At 34.5% G+C, this 22,290-nt stretch overlaps 2 protein-coding genes across 2 annotated transcripts; one reads left to right on the top strand and one right to left on the bottom strand.

Moving 5' to 3' along the window:
• Positions 1–102: 102 nt before the first annotated feature.
• LOC147473509 (glucan endo-1,3-beta-glucosidase 11-like) lies at positions 103–3,410 on the bottom strand. The gene is made up of 3 exons (XM_086587357.1): positions 2,842–3,410; positions 1,618–2,750; positions 103–605 (listed from the first exon to the last, which is right to left on the bottom strand). The coding sequence occupies exons 1-3, from the start codon at positions 2,891–2,893 to the stop codon at positions 522–524; spliced, it is 1,269 nt and encodes a 422-aa protein (XP_086443483.1). The 5' UTR covers positions 2,894–3,410; the 3' UTR covers positions 103–521.
• Positions 3,411–20,795: 17,385 nt separating this feature from the next.
• Positions 20,796–22,290, top strand: LOC147473508 (28 kDa ribonucleoprotein, chloroplastic-like). The gene is made up of 4 exons (XM_086587362.1): positions 20,796–21,240; positions 21,333–21,434; positions 21,553–21,855; positions 21,947–22,290. The coding sequence occupies exons 1-4, from the start codon at positions 20,851–20,853 to the stop codon at positions 22,001–22,003; spliced, it is 852 nt and encodes a 283-aa protein (XP_086443488.1). The 5' UTR covers positions 20,796–20,850; the 3' UTR covers positions 22,004–22,290.

The raw sequence follows: 22,290 nt of genomic DNA, 5'->3' as shown, positions 1-22,290 counted from the left end.
TTGGACAATCAAATTTACTTGTCAACGTACCAGATTTCTGTGAGACAACTACACCATTTCTCTGCGTTTGGAGAGAGACGTTCATCAAACATGGACTTCAAAGATGCAAAGCAAGCCATCTGATTATTGTCCACCACGTCATTTTGCGTTATCTGATTATTGTCAATATATAAATAAATAAAACGGGAAAATAAAGTCCATTACACCAATGACCACCAATAGGCTTAAACAGTAAGTGTTACAATATTCCATCTTAAACTGGGGTCTTCGCTATTCATATAGCTGCATAATCAGCACCAATCTCCTTAAAACTAGATGAGAACCCCCTGCAGATTCAACAAAATGAGTTGATTTTTGGCTTCATCAGGATCAGTTCGAAGCAGATGTACAGGCAAAGAACATATTTTCACCTACTCTTTCCTGACCAACGAAACTCCCTCTCGCTCATCCTTTTCTGGGCAATTAAAAGCAGTATTCCCTTTGAAGCCATTGCCAGTTTTCACTGATTTTATGTTTCAATTTCACCAGATTATTAAATATGAACTCAGGAGTGCAATTAGCATAATTCCGAAGTATAACCAAGGTCCAGCATACCGCAATTCGCCCTGAAAGTGCAAGGAATAAGAGAAAAATAAACAAAAAATAACTTATGATCTGTAAATGAATGCTAAGGAGCAATGTAGCCTAACTCCGCCAAAATCAAACACCAAATATGCTCCGAGGAAAATAGTTTCCTTCTCATGAATTACAAATAGAAAATCAAGTCACACAGTTAAGGTCTTTATATCAATATCTAATATGCAGCTCTTTAAACACAAAATTTATAATTATTAAAGAAATGCACTAACATCTGGACAGTTTAATGTTAGGAGAGACTCTAATTTCCCATCTAGTGGGGGGAGAAATTCTAATATTCAGAGCATCCCGTGACACGCCATCTAAGCCACTCAAACGTAATTATAACATAAGCAAAATAGAGCTCCAACGGTTTAAGTAGATCCCAACTAATATCATATCACCATATGGCTAAAGACTTGCCGTACGGCAATGTTATGCCATGTATTTTTAAGGATAAAACTAAAACACATGGCCCAACACAAAAAAAAAAAAACTTTGCGAATTCAGTTGTGATTGGATGGTTGGAATAAAATAACAACCTCAAACTCTCTCCCCTCTCTCTAAACCAGCCAATCACAGCCAACTTTGGATGTGTTTTTTTATATACTGACTATATGTTGTAGTTCGCCCTCTATTTTTTTTAATGGCAATATAGTAAATAATGTAATAAATTTCAGTTGCACTCAGTCACCTAGTGGCAGAAAGACTTGCCGCACGATGAATAAAACTAGCAACGATGTCACATGTCATTTGTTTCTCCAAATTTAAAAAAACATAGCATTTCAATTATACAAGATAACGGGGATGCTCTAATGATCTAGGGAAAAATAACGGTAGCGTAGTCTATATGTGTACATATATGTGATGTTGATATACAATTTGCAATGATGTACATATATATGTGGCCAGTAATCAGATACGACTTTCTAATTGATGTTTATCGAAAAAATAAAAAAGAAGATAATAGAGAGATGGGTAAGAAAGCGATGAAGAAATTACCAAGGCTGAAGATATTGATAGGTACCCAGAGGACGAACTGTCCGGAGGAGCAGTAGATGTAGTATTGGTTTTGGAAGTAACTGGGCCACCTCCACCTCCACCTCCACCACCAATGGTCTTGTTTCCATCACCACTACTGACTCCAGGTAGCCCAAGCTGATACGAGGCCGTTCCGTCGGGCTTAAAAAGTCCGTAATTCCTTTCGGAAGTTGGCCCTTGCTTCATATTCTCATTAAACAGAGCAAACACATAGACGTCCAATTCAGAGTTGGGTCTCATAGGTGTCCCCTTTTTCTGCATAGCCAACTTCATGAGGTTCCCATTGTACTTTCTTGCATTGTCAGGACTCGCTCCGACTTCGTCTTCGTCCCCTTTGGATGGCCATCCCGTCTCGGATATCTGGACGGAAACTTTCTTGTACCCCAATGAGTTCATGGCGACGTAGACTGCATCGATCTGAGCGAACAACATGTTGTCGTAATGGAGATTGGAGGCTGGATCTAAAATCCCTTGGTTGGGCTGGAAAAGGACGTAGTCCAGAGACACTTGCTTAGGGCTACCCTTGTATGCAAAGAAAGGATAAGCATTTATGAGCAGAGGGGATCCGGTTTTGGTATGGAAATCCAAGATCTGGGCTACACAGCCTTTCAGATCTCTCCGAAAAGCGCCCGAGGAGGGCGGATACGAAGTCTCTAAGATGGCCAAGGAGTGAGCCGTGGTGACGGTCACTTGCTTGTCTAGTCCTAGAGTAACCAAGGCAGTGTGAACGCTCTGCATCGCTGGGAAGAGGCAGCCACTCAAAGAAGTGTCGTTGAAGGTTAAGACCTCGTTACCGACGGCGATACTTGTGATCTTGGTGGCGGGCAAGTAGCACTGAACGTTTGTCTTGACCCAAGCTTTGGCTGCTTCTGGATCTGTCATTTTGGATAAGTACTCGTTCCCAAGTCCAACTGCGAATTCGATACCGGTGTTGGCGAATGCGCGAAGAACGCGAGGATCTGCATCGTAGAGCTTCACTTTATTGGCACCAACTGACTTGAGGAGGGGAACAACTTTGTCCGGGGAAGGGAGATTGTTTGCGATCTGGCCGTAATTGATTCCAAGGGGGGCAACCAGAGCTGGAAACAGCAAACCTGACCAAGGCATTTCATGTTAACCCACAAAACAGTAAAGAAGATAATTTTTTAATGAATGGCGGCCAAATAAATTACAAGTAGTTGCTACCTGAGATTATAAAGCAGAGCAATGAATAGCGGCGGCGGCTGATGAACTCCATTACTCCTCCCTCCTATGCAACAACTGATCAAAACAATGAAAGTGAAGGTAACTGAATTAAGTAGGCAAGGATAGCAGCAGCTGAGTCTGAGTCAAGGTTACCGTCCTGTCGACTGCTGCTGCTGCTGCTGCATTCACACTATAAGTGAGGTTGAGTGACTGACTGACTGACTGACTGGGTGTAATGAGCAGGCAAGAAAAAGAGTCCGAGTTCTGTAAGCAACAGCGATTTTAAAGCGTGCAAATGGACGGTCGGGACCAAGTTTGTTATTCGAGTGTGCTACTGGAACCCCAAAAAGCCTGAAGAGAATTGGGATTAGGTTGATGTACGTGTTTGGTTGTGCCAAATCCCAAGTGCACCAAAAATTTATTATGTTGGGTGAACACTACATTGACTGCGGAACGAAACCTGCATACTTAACCTCATTTTTATTTACTTTCCTCGTTCCCCTTGAGATGTACCGGGAGTTGGGATGCACATACATTCCTAACACCAAAAGGCCAAAAAGCTCGCCTCCTTATCACAACACCGACATTGTCATATAAAGGTTGGGGATAATGCTGCTTTATTGCGTGAGCCAATGGTTAGGTGGCCATGCAGCTTTGCTGAGTTCCGGTCCTACTCTCTTTCACGTGGTTGCCAATTCGCCATTCTCTACAAGTTTTACCTTTTAGTATTAATATATCACAGTATTTGGAATCACCTAAACTAAAGGTCATCCTACCCAACGAATATTTTTGACTTTTGATGGAAAAAATGAATTTATAGGCATCCAATTCACACTATGGGCAGTATGGGGCTCTAGACAATTAACTTTTTAATTGTAACAAAATAAAATGTGAGCATCCAACATTTCGATTGGAACAATCAGGGGCAGCTCTAAGATTTATAGGAAACAGGGTCCTCGACCATGAAAGCAAAATTTTTTTTGACAGTGTGATACATTGATACAATAGTAAATCAATATATACATATTTGCAAGAGCAACACTTGAAGAATTAAGCAACACCAATACAATATATCATTGAAATATTGTTCTTCTCGTAGTTTTAGTAGCAAAATAATCTATTAAGCCATGTAATATAATGTATAAATATGGGAAAATTATTAAATTAAAAAAAAATACTTAAATTTTTTAGATTTATCCAACAAGCTAACAAAATTATTGAGAGTGTAGAAGTAGAAAATTTGATAGAATGAGAAAATGTGAAAATTGAAAATTAGAGAGAGTGAAATTGTGTGGAAGAATAGTAAAAAACTATCAGTCTTCTTTATTTATTTTTACCACTTTCTTGGTTTTCTTGTTTTAGCTGGTTGTCTAACTTAATTGAATGGAGAATTAAAGTTTTATTTTGGAAACATAATTTAATTAGTTAGACAAATATTTCAATTTCTATTTTAATGGAGAGAATATGAGAATTTTTTTTAATAAAAAGAATTTATGTGAGAATTTTGGATTAATTTGATTTATTTTAGAATCAAGAAATTGGGCTAGATAGTCTCATTTAAAAAAAGAAACAACTCAAAAGCCCAACCAATATTTTTTTTTTTGTTTTTTTATAAAAAATCTTTAAAATCTAAGATATTTACTCGAAGCAAACCCCGTCACTTGTTATTTTTTAATATAATTTATTCTATTTTTCACCCTTCCAAAATAACTACTCGTAGATAAGATAACTACCAAAATAAAGATCGAATAAGATAACTACATGTAGATAAGATAACTACGAGAACAAGAAGAGTTGATTTTGCATTTGAATAGAATTTAGATTTATAAAGAGTAAAACTAGTGTGCAGGAGAGAGAGTGGTGTATTGAATCTAGATCACTCATAACAGCAAAAGGTGTTGGTGTTGCTCCACAAAATACTGTCCAAGGGCTTACAATATGAGAGGCATAGCAATTTTTAAGTTTTTACACCATATACATTTTAAAATGTAAAATATGTTATTATAAGTAAATTCTCTCGACTATTTATTTAAAAATGTTAAGTTCAAATAATTTAATTATCGAGTTAAAATACATTAAATCAAGTGCATTTTAATATTTATAAAATTTTAAGAGATTATGGAAGAAGAAATATCGTTATTTCCAGTAGTTGCAAATAAATAAATAGGGTATTCTTGTCCATCTACTATCTATATACTAAAACAGAGACCTTTAAAAGAGAATTTTCTCTCTCCTATGTGGCACTCTAATATGAGAGTTGACATTTTTTCTATCATATGCGACACTCTAATATGAAAGATAGTATTTTTTTAATAGTCTACAATCCCACGTACATGGAACATCTTTGGAGAGTTTGAGTGTATTTCTAATTCCTATATTTGGAGAGTTTGAGTGTGTTTTCAATTTTTATATATTTGATCAAATAAAAAAAATTGCTAAAAAATAGGTGATTTGTATAAACTAATTTTTTATTACAAATCATACAATTTTAGTATCTATGATAAAACACCGACTTATTTCGAATATATCCTTAATATGGCCTCAAAACATAGTTAAAAACAATTATACAAAATATATAATAGAAAATAAAAATAAATAAAAGAAAGCAATAATAATGAAATATTTTTAAAATATATATAATAATTGAATGAAACTAACGACAAAAACAATTAATGGGGAACGGAAAACTGGATGCAAATGCATCGAACTAACCTCAAATAATATTTAACGGAAAATCGGAAACTGAATGTAAATGCAAGCATTAAACTAATCTTAAAAAGTCATTAATAGAAAATCGGAATATAGATACAACTGTATTAAACTAACATCAAAGAATAATTAACGGAAAATCAAAACTTGAATACAAATACATCAAAAAATTATTGTCGAAAAATCAGAAACTGGATGCAAATGCATTAAGCTAACCATCAAAGATTAAATTAACGGGAAATCGGAAACTTGATGCAACTGCATTGAACTAACCTCAAAGAAAAATTAATTATAAATTGGGAACATAATGCAAATGCGTGGAACTAATCTTAAAAACTAATTAACGGGAAATCGGAAACCGGATGCAACTGCATTGAATTAATCTCAAAAAATATATTGGATGCAAAACCTCAATAAATAATTAACGGAAAATCGGAAACTGGATGCAAACTCATTGAACTAACCTCAAACAATAATTAACGGGAAATCGAAAACTAGATGAAAATGCTACTTTATCAAATAATAAATACGAGAAATCGGAAACTGGATGCAAATGTATTAAACTAATCTAACATAATAATTAACGGGAAATCAGAAACTGGATGCAAATGCATTGAACTGACCTCAAAGAACAATTAATAGAAAATTGGGAATTTGATGCAAATGTATTGAACTAACCGAAAAGAATAATTATCGGAAAATCAGAAACTAGATGCAACTGCATTGAACTGATCTCAAAAAATAAATAACGGGAATTGAAAATTGGATGCAACTACATTGAACTAACCTTAAAATATAAATAACGAAAAATCATAAACTAGATGCAAATGCATTAAAGTAACCTCAAAACATAGTTGGGTTATATGTTATGGGAATGTCTCGATAAGTATAGTTTTGCATTTAAAATGATGTTTATCTTATCTCTCAAGTAGCTTCAATATATATGAACTTCGCCTTATTATACAATCTTACAAAACTTCAATCAAATTTCTATTATTAAACAAAAAAAATGAAGTTGAAGGATTTTATCAAAGGTGAGTTATTTTTTTTTAATGGAGAGTGAGGTTTTCATGTTATAAGAAATTTGGTTGAGTGATCAATATAATATTAATATATAATAGTTATGCATATTTGCAAATATTCAACACCCCTTCATAGATAATCTTTGAAGATTCCACATAGTGAGTCATGCATAATTTAAAGAATAATTATCGAGAAATCAGAAACTGGATAATTTTCAATGATCCCACATAGTAAATTAAGCATAATTTACTTTTTATGTCATGTTTGCAAGGACACTACAAATGGATCAGTAGAAGTTGGTATTACACACCACATTGGATAATTATAAGGAAATCGGAAACTGGATTCAAATACATAACTGAGCTCAAGGAGTAATTAACGGGAAATCATAAATTTTATGCAAATTGCATTAAACTAACGACAGATAGTAACTAACGGAAAATTAGAAATTGAATGCAAATCCTTAAAAAATATTTAACGGAAAATCGGAAACGGTATACAAATACATCAAACAAACCTCAAATAATAATTAATGGAAAACTGGAAACTGGATACAAATGCATTGAACTTAACTCAAAAAATAATTAACATAAAATCAAAAACCGAATGCAACTGCATTGAACTAACCTCATAGAATAATTGGTGGGAAATCGAAAACTAATTGCAAATGCATTGAAATAACCTCAAAGAATAGTTAACGGGAAATCAGAAACCAGATATAATTATATCAAACTAACCTCAAAGCATAAATAATCAGAAACTAGATGCAGATGTATTAAACTAACCTTAAAAAATTATTAACGGGAAATCGGAAACTGGATCCAAATGCAATGAACTAATCTCAAAGACTAATTAATGAAACATTAAAAAATGGATGAAACTACACTGAACTAACCTAAATGAATAATTAACGGGAAATTATAAATTTGATGTAACTGCATTGAACTAACCTCAAAAAATAATTAACGGGAAATCAAAAACTTGATGCAAATGCATTGAACTAACCTCAAAGAACAATTAACATAAAATCGAAAATTATATGCAACTGCATTGAACTAACCTCAAAGAATAATTAACGGAAAACCAAAAACTTGATGCAATTGCATTAAACTAAAATCAGATATTAACTAACGGGAAATCAGAAATTGGATGCAAATGCATTGAAATAACATCAAAAAATGGTTAACTAGAAATCGGAAGTCAGATGTATGTGCATCGCACTGACCTCAAAACATAAATATCCACTTTTTTAGCCTTCTCATATGAGTAATTACAAGTAATTAAGAACCCAAAACGAAAGTGAGTTTATACAAACAAACTCTTATATGTATACAAACTGTATAGAAATTGTAAACTATCGAACTAGCCTAAAAAAACAATTAACGGAAAATAAAAAACTGGATGCAAATATATTGAACTAACCTCAAAGAGTAATTAACGGGAGATTGGAATCTGGATGCAAATGCAATGAACTAATCTCAAAGACTAATTAACAAAACATCGAAAATTGGATGCAACTATACGTACTGAATTAACGGGAAATCATAAAGTGGATGTAATCGTACTGAACTAACCTCAAATAATAATTAACGGGAAATCGAAAACTTGATGAAACTGCATTGTACTAACCTCAAGAATAATTAATGATAAATTGGAAACGGGATGCAACGTACTACATTAAACTAACCTCAAAGAATAATTAATGGAAAATCAGAAACTTGATGCAAATGCATTGAACTAATAACTCGAAAATATATTTGTATTTTATGTATGGGGAATAAATGTCTCGACAAATATAGTTTTGCATTTTAAGTAGTGTTTATTATAATTTTTTTTATTGTGATTGGGAATACCTTGCTATTCAAGTAACTTCAATATTATCTTCGCCACATTGGGCATTCTCACAAAACTTCAATCAAACTTCTATTAGTAAACCTAACAATAAAAAAAAAAGTCGATTAGTTTTATCAAGGTTTGGTGCTTCCTTTTTATAAAGAGTGGTGCAAGAAATTTAAATGAGTAATTAATATAATTTTCATATCTCATAACTATGCATAGTTGCTAATATTTTTTAGAATAATTTAATATAACGACACCCGTTCGTAGGACACGTGCATATGATAAATTTTTTCAAGTGGGAGTAGTGTATTCTTTGAGGATATAGAAACAATCAATCTGTTTTAGTGATTTGTACACATTAGTACGTAAGCCGAACGGTGATGATTTACCGCTAAATCACCATAAATCTAATAAAACTATTATATAAGCTAGATCGAGTTTAAAATAATTCCATTTAAAAATTACAGATTAATATTCTAAACCACAAAGTGAATAGGCTATCTCAATTTGATCCCTTAGTTTCCAAGTACTTATGCACCATAATCACGCTCATTAACGATATTTGGTTTATTTTCAATAAAATATATTCTGATTTAAAAATTGGTCGCTAAATCACCATAAATCTAAGAAAACTATTATACAAGCTAGATCGAGTTTAATATAATTCTATTTGAAAACTATTGATTAATATCCTAAACCACAAAGTGAATGGGCTATCTCAATTTGATCAATTAGTTTCCAAGTACTTATGCACCATAATCGCTGCTCATTAACGTATTTCGGTTTATTTTTAATAAAAATATATTCTGATTCGAAAATTTGCCGCTAAATCACCATAAATATAATAAAACTATTATATAAGCTAGATCGAGTTTAAGATAATTCTATTTGAAAATTACGGATTAATATCCTAAACCACAAAGTGAAGAGGCTATCCCAATTTGATTCCTTAATTAGTTTCCAAGTACTTATGTACTAGGGGTGGGCAATGGGCCGGGTCGAGCTAGCCCGACCCTAAACATTTAAAGCCCTTCAAATATTAGGGCCGGGTTGGGCCGGGTCACAAGTCTAAACCTCAAGCCCTTACCCTACCCTAAGCCCTCTTTAAAGGCTTTTAGGGCCTATATATTTTTTTTTTTTTACTACATCGGTTTTAAAACTCATTTATATTCTGAGAAATGTACAATAATCTACAAACTCAAAGTCCAACCAATCTAGTAATAATCTTGTATAAGTCCAAAATTTAAAATGCATATCCAAAATCTAATGAACTCAAAGTCACATGAGAGTTCGAATTTGTTCTTCCTTGTACTCTCAAACCTCACTAAAATTACATTTTAAATTGAAATATACATAGACAAATAATTATATTATCATTTTAAAGGAAAGAAGTAATAGATATAAAGAAGAAACATAATAGTTTTGGTTAAATTAAGTGGAAGTTGTTAAACTATTTGTAATATTATAAATTATTTCTATAATAGATTTAAACAAATATAATATTACCTTTCTTCTAATTTAAAAGTGATTCAAGCTTTGTATATGGAAATGAAAATATTGGCTTTTGAACAAGTGATGGAGAAAGGTTTGAGATTACAAATGTCATTTTTCTGACAAAGATTATTTTTTGGTTTCTATGTTACAAATGTCTGCTCTGTATTTTCCTTTAATGGTGTAGAAGGAAATCTTTAGTTTTAGACTTGGCTTGGATGTGAATAAAAATATAATTTATAAGAAATAAGTGAGAAAAGAAATTGAGAATAATAAGTTATGGACTTTGACTTGATGATCAAAGGAATAAAGTCTTATTTTTTATTAGGCTAGTGCTCATTGTTCTTCATAGGTACATTAAGTTGACAAGTTTTTGTTATATAAGACAAGTTATTGGAAGTACCCTTGGGTGTAAGTGATAAATTACAAAAAGGACAATGTTATTTTAATTGAAAATATTTAACAAAGAGTTGGACAATTATGGTATGTGTATTTATAGTGAAAGTGTGAAAACAGGGCGGTTAGGGCTTGGTTAGGTCGGGCCTATGTTTTAGAATCTTAGCCCTAGCCACTACTAAGAAGGCATTAGGGCGGGCGGGCCCGGGCCCTAAACTCTGTGAGGAGGGCTTTAGTTGTGAGGGCTTTATAGGGATTAGGGTCGGGTCGGTCAGGGCCGGGTTAGGGTCGTTAGGGCCAAATTCCCACCCCCTATTATGTAGTTATGTACCATAATCGTTGGTTATTAACGTATTTTGGTTTATTTTCAATAGAAATATATTCTGATTCGAAAATTTGTGTGAGACATTTTGTAAAGCATTTTTAGCACACAAAATATTTAATAGATCCGGGGCGTATGTCCAGGTCCAAAATCTAGTAACTTCTAAAAGTGGGTTGACATGTGTCGAACTCTGGTTTCGGTCAAACTTGGATGTAAAAACTAAAAATATTATGCCTCTGGTTTTGGAATCCAAACAATTCTCAATAGACTCCCTTAAACCAATTTTCTGATTTTGGAATCAACACGTTATAGGTAATTTTGGGACCCTCAAGATTCAAGGCCCTTTGTGGTCACACTCCATGCACATGCTCAGTGCCACCCCTGGGAACAATAGAGATCTTTTGTCTATTTGCCCTGAGCATCTTTAGGTGAAATACTATCCTAGCATCAAACACCAATTTTTCAATAATTTAGTGTTTTTTCATCTTCAGGAGATTAGGTGAGATACTATCCTAGCATCAAACACCAAATTTTCAATAATTTAGTGTTTTTTCATCTTCAGGAGAGTGTTGATGAAAACACAAAAAAAAACACCAACCAACACCAAATCGGCCAAATTTTGGTGTTTGCTTTGGTGCTATATCAAATCTCTCTCGCGGTTCATGCATGGACTTGGGCTAGACAGTGGGCTTCTATGACACTGTTTGCAAAAACCGCACGGGCTTGGACTTCTATGGCACGGTTTATCTAAAACTGCGTGCGTGATATGAATAAAAATGATAAAAATTATGAACTGTGCAATTGTATCTAATAAGAATGATCCAAAATTATAAGAATGATCCAAAATGATAAAAATGATCTAAAACCTATGATTATGTATCTAATAAGAATGAATTGTGCAATTGTTTGAGAATGAAAATGATACTAGGAATTAATTATACTCCGCTCATGTTATTCTTATACATCTCATATTCATAAAATTTATTTAGCTCTCTTCTTACGCCCCTTACCACTCAATAACTATTCTCTTTCTATTTGGATGTTTCGAAGATGCTTCTCTAAGTTCTTAACCTGAGAACCAAGATCTTCTCTGTCTGCACGAAAGTTAACTACTTCAGCCTGAAGTTCTTCATATTCCTGATGTTGTTGTGTTGAATATCTTCATATTTAGCAAGTTTGAAATTTTTGGGATTTTTTTATTATTTGTGACAATGTTTAGAATAGTTAGGAGATCATATCTACAAAATATTAATATAATCCAAAACTTATAAATGCCCTAATGATTTTAAGTTTGTTTACGTGTCAAAATAAAATATGTCCCTATAACCCCTCCCATCTCCTAAATGTCTTTTTGTTGTGGTCCATTGCATTTACCTTTGATAGTAAAAATAATATGTGTCTTCATCTTGATCGTCCGAATATAAAAAAAATAATAAATAAATAAAATAATGGTTCTCACTTATCTTCTATATCTTCACCACCGCTATGAATCTCATTAAATACTAAAAAAAACACTCAAATTACAAAAGTAACATCATGGAGTTAGATTAGCAAGAAGAAGAAAAAATAAACATAATATGTGGTTACAATTAATGTTATGGGGATGATTTTTTTTAGAAAATGAAGATAAAACTTTGTAGTTTGTTGTCCGCGGGGGTGATTTTGTGGGATTTTTATTTTGTTATTATTATTATTATTATTATTATTTAATTTGATGTTAGAGAATTGGTGGAAAAATAATATAAATATAGATACATACAATGAAAAGTTTAACAAAAATAATTGGGGTTGGAGACAGTGGAAAGGTGGTGGTGGTTAGAAGTATAGTACGTGGAGGTAGAGGAAGGACGGCAGTGGTCCACGTGTATAATTTTAGTGTGTTTTTTTTAGTGGTCCACCGGTGTAATTGAGCGTCCACATGAACTTATATTAACTATTTAAGAAATTGGGCTAGAGAGTCTCATTTAAAAAAAACAACTCAAAAGCCCGACCAATAATTTTTTTGGGTTTTAATACCCCTATATTGTTTTTATCCGGGTAAGTGTTTTTTTTATAGAAAATCTTTAGAATATAAGCTTTTGACTTGAGACCAGTCCGCCACATGTTAGTTTTTAATATAATTTATTCTCTTTTTCACCCTTCCAAGATAATTACCTGTAGATAAGGTAACTACCAGAATAAAATGGACTAAGATAACTACATGTAGATAAAATAACTACCGAAATAAGAAGAATGGATTTAAAATGTTGGAGTACGACCAATACAAAAGATTTGAGTTTGTATTTCTAAATTTGGAATACGACGGGATTTTACATATTAAAATGTTGAATAATGATTTCACATTTTAAAATGTTGGCATACGTTTCGGAATTGATGTTTTTCTCATTTTGTATTCAGTAATGCTAGACGGACACACTTATTTGACTTACTATTTAGACCTATTGATGTGTTAAAAGTCATAATCATTGATTTACATAGAGATACGTGTCCGTGTGTATTGAAATGCAAACCAACGTTATCCAAATAGTGAGTCACAATAGTAAGTCTAAAAAGTAGGTCTGTGCAGGTGATCTTGGACATACCCATAAAAATACTCCCGTACCCCATAACTAACTCAGCTTTTGTCATACCCCAATAACCGCTTCAATCCAATAATATCTTCCAAATTAATTTGAGATATTTCTAATAAGGATAAAGAAAGAGAAAAAACAAAAAGACCGAGAGACTCATTCCAAAAGGAAACAACAAATAAAAAAAATTGAAAATAATACTTTGGACCTTGAAGAATCTTTGTGTTACTACAACACACTACACAATAAGAGAACTTCTAATAAAGGTAAAAGAATGCCCAAAAAACAGATTGTTTTTTTTCTCTTCTAGAAGTTGCTTCAAATTTGATTTTTTTTTTCTTATTGCAATTACTTCTTCTTCATCATTGTAGAAGGGTTAAAGGAGTTTAGTAGAAATATATCAAATTGAAAATTTCTCAAGCGGAAAATGAAAAAGACAACAAGGAGCTGCAATGAGGAAAAAATACATTAATGGCTGATGAGTGAGAGGAGGAGGAAAACTAAATTCTACAATTTTATCTCTTTCTAATTCCTTTCGTAAATGAGAAAAAAAATGACAGAAAAAAAGGAAAATAAGTGCGAAGGGTTTGTGTTTGGTGGAAGGATAAATACTTATTTTGTTTTGTCTTTGATATACTTAATAAAAGAAAGGATAATTTAGGAACCTAAATGTGTCTTAAACAATTTTATTTATTTATTTCAAAGTTGGGGTACGGGAGTGTTTTTATGGGTATGTCCAAGATCACCCCTTTTTTATCCCTGATAATAAGCAAGAGAATACAGCAGTTCAGAAAAACAGTAAAACAGCAGAAAGAGTCCACGTCAGCTTGAGTTAGTTAGGCAGTTGTAACAAACATTTCTCTCTTTGTAATAAGTTTAGTTTTCATTGTTAAGTGTTTAGTATAAATAGACAATGTATACAGACAGAATGAATCAAGAAATCTAATTTTCAGTTTTGAGACAAAGTCTTTTTTTTTCATTTGTCTTTATGGTATCAGAGCATTCGCTCATAAGAGATCTAAATCGATTCAAACCCTAAATTTTTAATTTCATTGTTGATCATCAAATTGACAACAAATCTTTCAATTCAATTCATCCAAATTCTTGATTCAATACAAAATTCATCAAATTTATTCAATTTTTCATCTTTGATCATTCACAAATTAACTGAGTTCATCAGTATCAATCTCAAATTGAGAATTTTGTTCTTCAAATGGCTCCAAGAATTGTTCAATCAGCTATACCTTCTACATCAGCACAGAATCCGAATCAAGGAACATCTTCACCATCAACAGATCATACTCAGAATCATAATCAAAATCAGCGTCAACATCAATCAAATATACCTACTAGCAATCAGTTCAACAACATTCCAATGAATTTCCATGATCACACAATGGCAGAACCACTTTCATTAGTAAGTTTGTTTCAGAATCTTTCCTTTCAGAATATTGGAAATCTTGTTCCTTTAAAGTTAGATAAAGAGAATTATATCATGTGGAAGAATGTCTTTATGCCTATTTTATGTAATTCTAATATGCTAAACATTGTTCTTGGACGAAAAACCCGTCCCGATCGGTTTTAAGAGATGTTAGAGGAAATTTCACAAATCGATTAATCCCTGGTTATATTGAATGGATCGCGGGAGAGACCAAACGCGTTACTCATATGGCTAAATGCCACAATGTCTCTAGAAGTGTTACCATATGTTATTGGAATGAATTCATCTCATGAATTATGGATGACTCTGGAAAAACGATTTTGCAACTATTACTCTTTGCTCATGTTATGCAATTAAAGGGAAAGCTTCAAGATATGAAGAAAGGGAATCTCTATAGCTCAAGATATCTTCACAATATTAAGCAAGTCACGGATTCTTTAGTTTGGCTGAAATACTTTTATTAAGGATGAAGATATAGTATTTCATACATTGAGAGGATTGACAAATGATTACAAACCCTTTGTTACTTCTATAAGAACAAGGCAACAATCAGTAACTCTGATGAGCTCCATGGTTTTTATGAGTGAGGAGTTGTCACTTGAAGATATGAACAATGTCTCGCCTCATGACAACTCCGTGCCTTTTACACAACAAGGGGGTTTCACAATGGAAATTTTCAATACAATAAAGGTTCATTTCGAGGTGGTTATCAACCTAACAGAGGTAATTACAGAGGGTGCAGTTACGGATATCAAAACAATTATCATAGTGGAAATAATTTCGGAGGAGGTAACAATAGTTACTACAATAGTGGTCAATGAGGGCAAATTTGTTCCTACAAGAGGAGGTTTTCAAAGATATAATCCAAGTTTTCAAGGTGGAGCTTCTTCTTCACATCAAGGAAATTATAACACTCAAGGTGGAGCTTCTTACGCTCATCAAGGAAATCGACCCAAGATGTCAAGTTTGTGGCAAAAAACAGGGACATCTTGCAATAGATTGTCATCATAGAATGAGTCATGCTTATGCTGGCAAGATTCCTCCAGCCAAATTGGCAATGCTAGCAAGCATCAGTGACAATGCATCTTCATCACAATACCCTACTGAAGACATTTCTTTTACTGATTTCAATGATTATAATGCTTATGAAGATGTCAATTCTTTTGCTTCTCAGAACTACTGTGATGGATCAGATTTTCAGAACTATGGCTCAGAGTTTCATAACAATAGCTCAGATTTTCAATCTAGTTCAGAGTTCTCTCCTCAAGTCAATTATGCTGCCTATTATGCTACACATGCTCCTTAGCGATTTAGCAAATCTTCTCCATAAGGGGTATCTGAGAACCGACGGGAGGTCTTCAACATCATATCACTCTTCTTTTAGCAAATATTGGATCTTATTCTTCCTATAAGGGAAAGGAGAAAGTTCGAGTAGGCAAATATTGGATCTTATTCTTCCTATAAATCCTAAATATTTTTTATCTGGGTATTAGGACTACTAAGTATTCTTAACTAACCCCTCTAGATGGGAGGCATACATTATTGTTACAAATCAACATGTTGAATGCCCATATTGTTACCCAAAACAAAAAGGTTGGATTACGGTTTTTATCCCAAAAAAAGAATTTGAACTATGGTTGGATGCCCACAAATTACCACAATTAATCATCTCGACATCTTTATTTTGCATCTTTGGGATAAAGCCAACCATCGAGCCAAAACGATGCCCATCCAAAGATAATGATATGAGCTAACTGACAAAACAAAGAGCAATTCCTCCTCCTATTATGTGTAAACAGACTGAAAAGTTTCCTACGTGGGTTGGCATTTGTATATAAACCATGGTGATCTAGTTCTCCATGTTCCTTGAGAGTTGAGCTGCCATGGTGGAGTTCTTTAAAAAAGAAAACAGAAAAAGAGAAATAGATGTATGCTTTTTTTGAGGTCAATTGGTCAAACTTTAAACATAGAGTTCGTTGATAGAAGTCACCATTGGTTTAATTGAAGACCTCTCTTTGTCGATAGACTTGGCTGGTTAACGAAAATAAGAACATTGCAGTTTTTTCTTGATTTGGAGGTTTCTTTTATCTTTATATACATAAGATATTGTTTTGTCTAGCGACTACGATCTAAAATAGTATAGTATAAATTCATGCCGGGAACATTCGGTGTTTAGCTCACAGACAATCTAGTTACTCGAGATGGCCCGGATGAGCTTGAAGCTACAGTAGTGCAAAGTCGAACCGGCTGGGTAAGCCAATTGTTAACAAATGAGACAACTTTCACTGGAATTCTTATTAGCCCATAGAGGGTTGAAACTTCTAAAGAAGCGGTTTCAACTTGAAACCCAACCTAACACCTACTCAACATTAAGCATCACACACTTATTGCCAACGAAAAATATTTGTTTGTCGATGTTGTCGCCAATATTCAATAAGTCAATCAGAACATACAGTATGAAAACATGAGAAGGCGTTGCTGGGGAAAGAGAAAAGGGGGTGGCGCGTGTGTTTGTGTGTGTGTGGGTGGGGTGGTTACAGGAGGCTCTAAACAGAACCGGCCAGAGCTACTGGGATGGAAATTAGAGATGCTGGTCTTCATGTAGCAGAACTTTTTCAGGCTCCGGAATCTGCCCAAAGCATCACTAAGGTAACGGATGGCTTAGTTTGAGGTCCGTTATTGTCCTGTAATCAGGCCAAGCATGTTTTCATTTCTTACGGTATGCTACTACAGTACTACAAACTTCCTCTAGAAAATCCTAAATTTGGGTTTTTGGGGAAAAAAAATATAATTATCTCCAAAAAATAGTAACATTTCAAGACACACAATATCTCAGGCATTATGTTAATACAAGGGAAAATATGGTCATTGCTGCTTATACATGAAACGAGTTCATCAAATAAGTGAAGGTAGGGAAGGGTCACATTGTTAATGCCGTCAAGGAGTAGAAAATGAAAATCTTTTTCTTTCCAACATCAAGTACTTTCAACAATAAAAATGTCATGTATGTCAACTCTTTATTGTCTGTTATCAATTTCCAAACCAAATCTTGTTTTTTCTGAATCAAAATATACACGATATAAAACAAATCACAAAGCAGAAGTGGTGGTGGTTGAACCGTTGAAGTGCAGTGCTGAGAATCCAACACATTAAGGTCAAAATAAAATCAGAAAACTAGTGAACCAAGCTCTGCAAAGCTATTTCAGAACCTCCAATGACATTATGACAGTATTATCTAGATAACTCTATCTAGGCATGAACGACAAGATGAACATGAAAATGTTGAGTAACCAAAAAAGAATAGCAAAGAAACCTTGTCTGATGTCGAAAACAGTCCCACTCATAAATAACTCAAGATATGGGAAGATGAACATGAAAATGTTAGAGTAACCAAAAAAGAATAGCAAAGAAACCTTGTCTGCTGTCCAAAACAGTCCCACCGATGAACCATTCCCACTTATAAATAGCTCAAGATAGGGAATCAATTCGACTACCAAAACCCACAGTCCTATGTGCTGTGATCAAATGGATTTGGAAGCAAAATGAAATGTTCAAAGTAGTGCATACAAACTAAGACAAAAATGGCTTAGAACTACTTGCCATGGTTCGGGGTGACGATATAAGAAAACAGGTTATGAGAACACATTGTTGAAACGATATAAGAAAACAGATAGACGTTTAATAATGGGAGAGGTTGAATAAGAAAGTAACAAATGAGTAGAGCACATTAGTCATCTCTTTTGAGGGTTGAGATGAAGAGTAACCCGTGATTAAATAATCAAATTCAAAAAAAAAAAAAAAAAAAAAAAAAATTTTTGTATGACAAACAAACAAACAAATGGAATGCCGCTCCTTACACAAAGGGGTTTGGGTTGAAGGGTCATTCGCTCAGGTGTGGTCTCAGTTCATCTGTGGGCAGTGACGAGGGTCTCAATGAATCTCAATCCATCAAACCTGGGCTCGAATTTGTCCTTCTCAAAAGACGACTTGGACGATGAATAGCAACAACCACCAGAGCTGCAGTCTTTATTCTGCTGGGGGAGAAAAAAAAAATGAAATCGACGTCCATAAATAAATATATTGTGAAATTAAATCTGATTTCGAGAAAATAATAGAAAAAACCTGCTGCAGATTGGAGGAGGTAAGAGCGAGGGTAGATGCGGCAGCGGCTATTACAGAGGCAACCACGCTACTACTTGCACTTCCCAAAGACCCCTTCATCATCATCAGCATCGTCTTACTCGACCGTTGACTTTCTACGGACGAGAATATCCGACGAAGAATTTCTTCCTCCGCCGGATCTCGACCCCCTCTTATTTCTCTCTGCCCCTTCTTTCTTTTTTACAAAACAACAACTGAAATTTCGCCAAATAAATTAAAACAAAGCGGCCAACTTATACGATTCGTCGTTCTGGGCAACCAACCGTTACTGCACACGTGTATGACTATTTTTTTTTTTTGGGCAACTCATTCCCAACCGTATATTTTCAGCATCATTTAGACCATTCCTAATCCACTCACGTTGAGAGAAAATAACAACTCATCATTCTTGTTGAGCCAAAAACAATAACGCAATGCAAGAGTGACAATGAGAGTAGTTTTTCACTAATTTACAATGAGAGTAGCACTTGTTACTAAGATAATTTTTTTTTTTTTTTTTTTTTTTTTTTTGTCCGGACGGATATTTTATTCCATCTCGAGTGTTTTTTCAATTTTTTTTTTCTATTTCTCTTCCAGATGTGATATTTTATTCCGTCCGAATCTTTTTTTTTTTTTTACATTTAGACGGAATGAAACATCCCGTCCAAAGTTTAAAATCACATCTGCATTGCACAACTCCTAACAACTTCTCATCAAGAAGATAAGAATGACGATAAATAGTCTTATGTGGATGTAACAAGTTGTTGCTTGCATTGGGAATGCTCTCCAATATATGCAGGTGACTTTGAGGGGAAAAACAACGGTCCAAGTGACTATCAAGATAGCTCTTCACTAGGTAACAATCAGGGTAGCACTTGCTACCTTAATAGTTACTGAGTTGTGAAGTTCCGACATAACCTTTTATTCCGTATTTTTTTGTTTTTTTATTTCATATGGGATAAAACATTCGATTCGCAAGTTTTAAAGTCACATTTGCATTGGGCAACTCCTGTCTCCTGATAGTTTTTCACCAACAATATAACCTGTGGACATCCAACAATGTGGGGTTTTGACTCCGAATAGCTACTTCCCAGGAGGTTACCCATCATTAGATTACTCCCGTTGAAACTTGCTTAACTATGGAGTTCCTACGGAATCCGTAGCCAAACATTACGGAAAAAGCCTCGACATTAGGATTTAGCATATCAATTACTTAAGCCCCATATCTCGAACAGATCCCCAAGTAGTATAATGTATATCTGGCACAATCGTCACCCCACGGGCTAGGCGTCTTTCCAGATATCTGATGCAATCTCTCCCCATGAGATAGGCGCATTTTCAATATACCCCCACGGGGTATTACAAACAAAGTAACTATGAGGGAAAATAGTCCTATGTGGAGGTAACAAGTTGTTGTTTGCATTGGTAATGCCCATTTTCGCTTCCTCATTGTTTTGCAAATAGAGATACATGAGACTGCAAATATCAGTGACATTTCGATGATTTCAACGATATTTGGAGATATTTAGTGATATTTGAGGATATGTAACAATTTTATTTAATATGTACCATTATATTTTAAATAAATACTAAAAATATATTGTGATATATCAAGAAATATCCATAATATCTATAATATTTGTCGATTTTTAGATATATCTACGATATTTGCATGTGAAATATTGTAAAATATCCCAAAAAAAAAAAAAGATATATCTACAATACATATAAAAAATACTCATTTCCCGATATTTTGTACTATGGTTTCCACCATATTTAAAACTGCACAGTTGTTAGATATATATATATTTTTTTTGGGTGAAGTTTTCATATCTGAAATAAAGAAAGGTGGGTGAAAATGAGGGATTGGCTAATCGACTGACGGACGGGGGAGATTAAACTTAAAGCATGCCCAACGACGTCATACAATTTTTTTTCGACTTATTTCTATGGGCTTGAGGAGTGGCTTGACTTTATTTATCCGTATTTGGAGGTGTGGGCTCGACTGCCTCGAATCCCCCTATCTGATTCAGAGTTAAAACTGTCCAACCAAAACAAAAGTTCCTCCCTAGTTGGTCATGGCCATGGCGACTGCTGCTCAGTTGAACTTGTCTTCGCCCAGCTTCCGCTGTAATAGCAACAATAACATTAAGGAACGCTTCTTATCTTCTGTCAGCTTCCCTCAACCAGCATTTTCTTGCTCTTCCATCTCCCACGAATCCCCTCCTCCTGCTCCTTGTCTGATTTCCAATACATTTAATAGACCTACTACTACAAATGGGGCTTTCAGAGTGTTTGCAGTCGCTGAAGAGCAACCCTTGTCCGCGTCTTCTCAAGAGGAGAATGGTTCACCCAAGCCCCCGCAAGTGATACCGTATCAACTCTATGTCTGCAATCTTCCCAGGAGTTGTGACATATCACAGCTTCTAGACATGTTCAAGCCTTATGGCGCTGTTCAATCGGTCGAGGTGCTTACTCTTTTCTCTTCCATATTTTATTTTTACAAAGTAATCGCGGCATGCTTTCTTATTTAGAAATGATAGGAATGTGTTGGTTTCAGATTTCCCGGAATACTGAGACCGGGATAAGCAAAGGATGTGGTTACGTCACAATGGCTTCAATCGATGAAACTATTGCCGCTGTCACTGCTCTCGATGGATCTGTAAGCTGCTGATTCACTCACTCACTAGCCTTCCACCCAGTGCCCACCCACACTGCTTCTATTTACTTCCCATTATTATTGCAATGATGATTGTTCATTTGGTTGTTGTTAATTCTAGGATGTTCTTGGGCGTGAAATGCGTGTTAGACTGTCCACCGATATGACTAGGCATAAGAACATTCAAATCCTTGATTCCGAAACCAACAAGACTTTGATCTTTGAAACCCCTCACAAAATATATGTTGGCAATCTTGCATGGTCTGTCAAGCCTGACTTTTTGAGAGAATTTTTTACTCAATTTGGAACCGTGGTCAGCGTCAGAGTTCTATACGACCGCAAGGTAGGCAAGAACCGCGTTTACGCCTTTCTTTCCTTCTCTTCAGCTCAAGAGTTTGAGGCTGCCATGACCTCTGATGGAAAGGTGAAATTGTGATCTACCTTACCTACTTTTCTTTTTTCTATTAAATGCTGCATGTGTTGCACTTTATACTTACTCTTAACTTCATTTGCAGGAGATTCTCGGTCGCAAAATGTTGGTCAGGAAAGCCCTAAAAAGTAGTGAGTCCTGATGGGAATTTTGTTCTGCATGTTTGGTCTTCTTTTATAACTTAGAAACAAAGTAGCTTGCTTTGTTCTCCTGCAGCTGAATTTCAGGAGCAGAGTAACAGGTATTATTGTACTTGACTCTTGCTTCTTGTTATCATTGGCCTGGCTCGTCGTACTTGATTTTTTCACAACCTGCCATTAAATGGAATCTTCTTGATAAATTTTGTCAAAGGTTTATGCTTGAGAAACATGTACATTGTTATATTTCTTATTCTTGATGGTGTGCCCTCTATTTGCTATTTTTTCATAA

The sequence above is a fragment of the Coptis chinensis genome, unplaced genomic scaffold (genome assembly GCF_015680905.1).
Source record: "Coptis chinensis isolate HL-2020 unplaced genomic scaffold, ASM1568090v1 utg2345_pilon_pilon, whole genome shotgun sequence".
Lineage (NCBI taxonomy): Eukaryota > Viridiplantae > Streptophyta > Magnoliopsida > Ranunculales > Ranunculaceae > Coptis > Coptis chinensis.
Note: the sequence above shows the minus strand (reverse complement) of the source record. Positions and strands in the feature narration are given on the sequence as shown.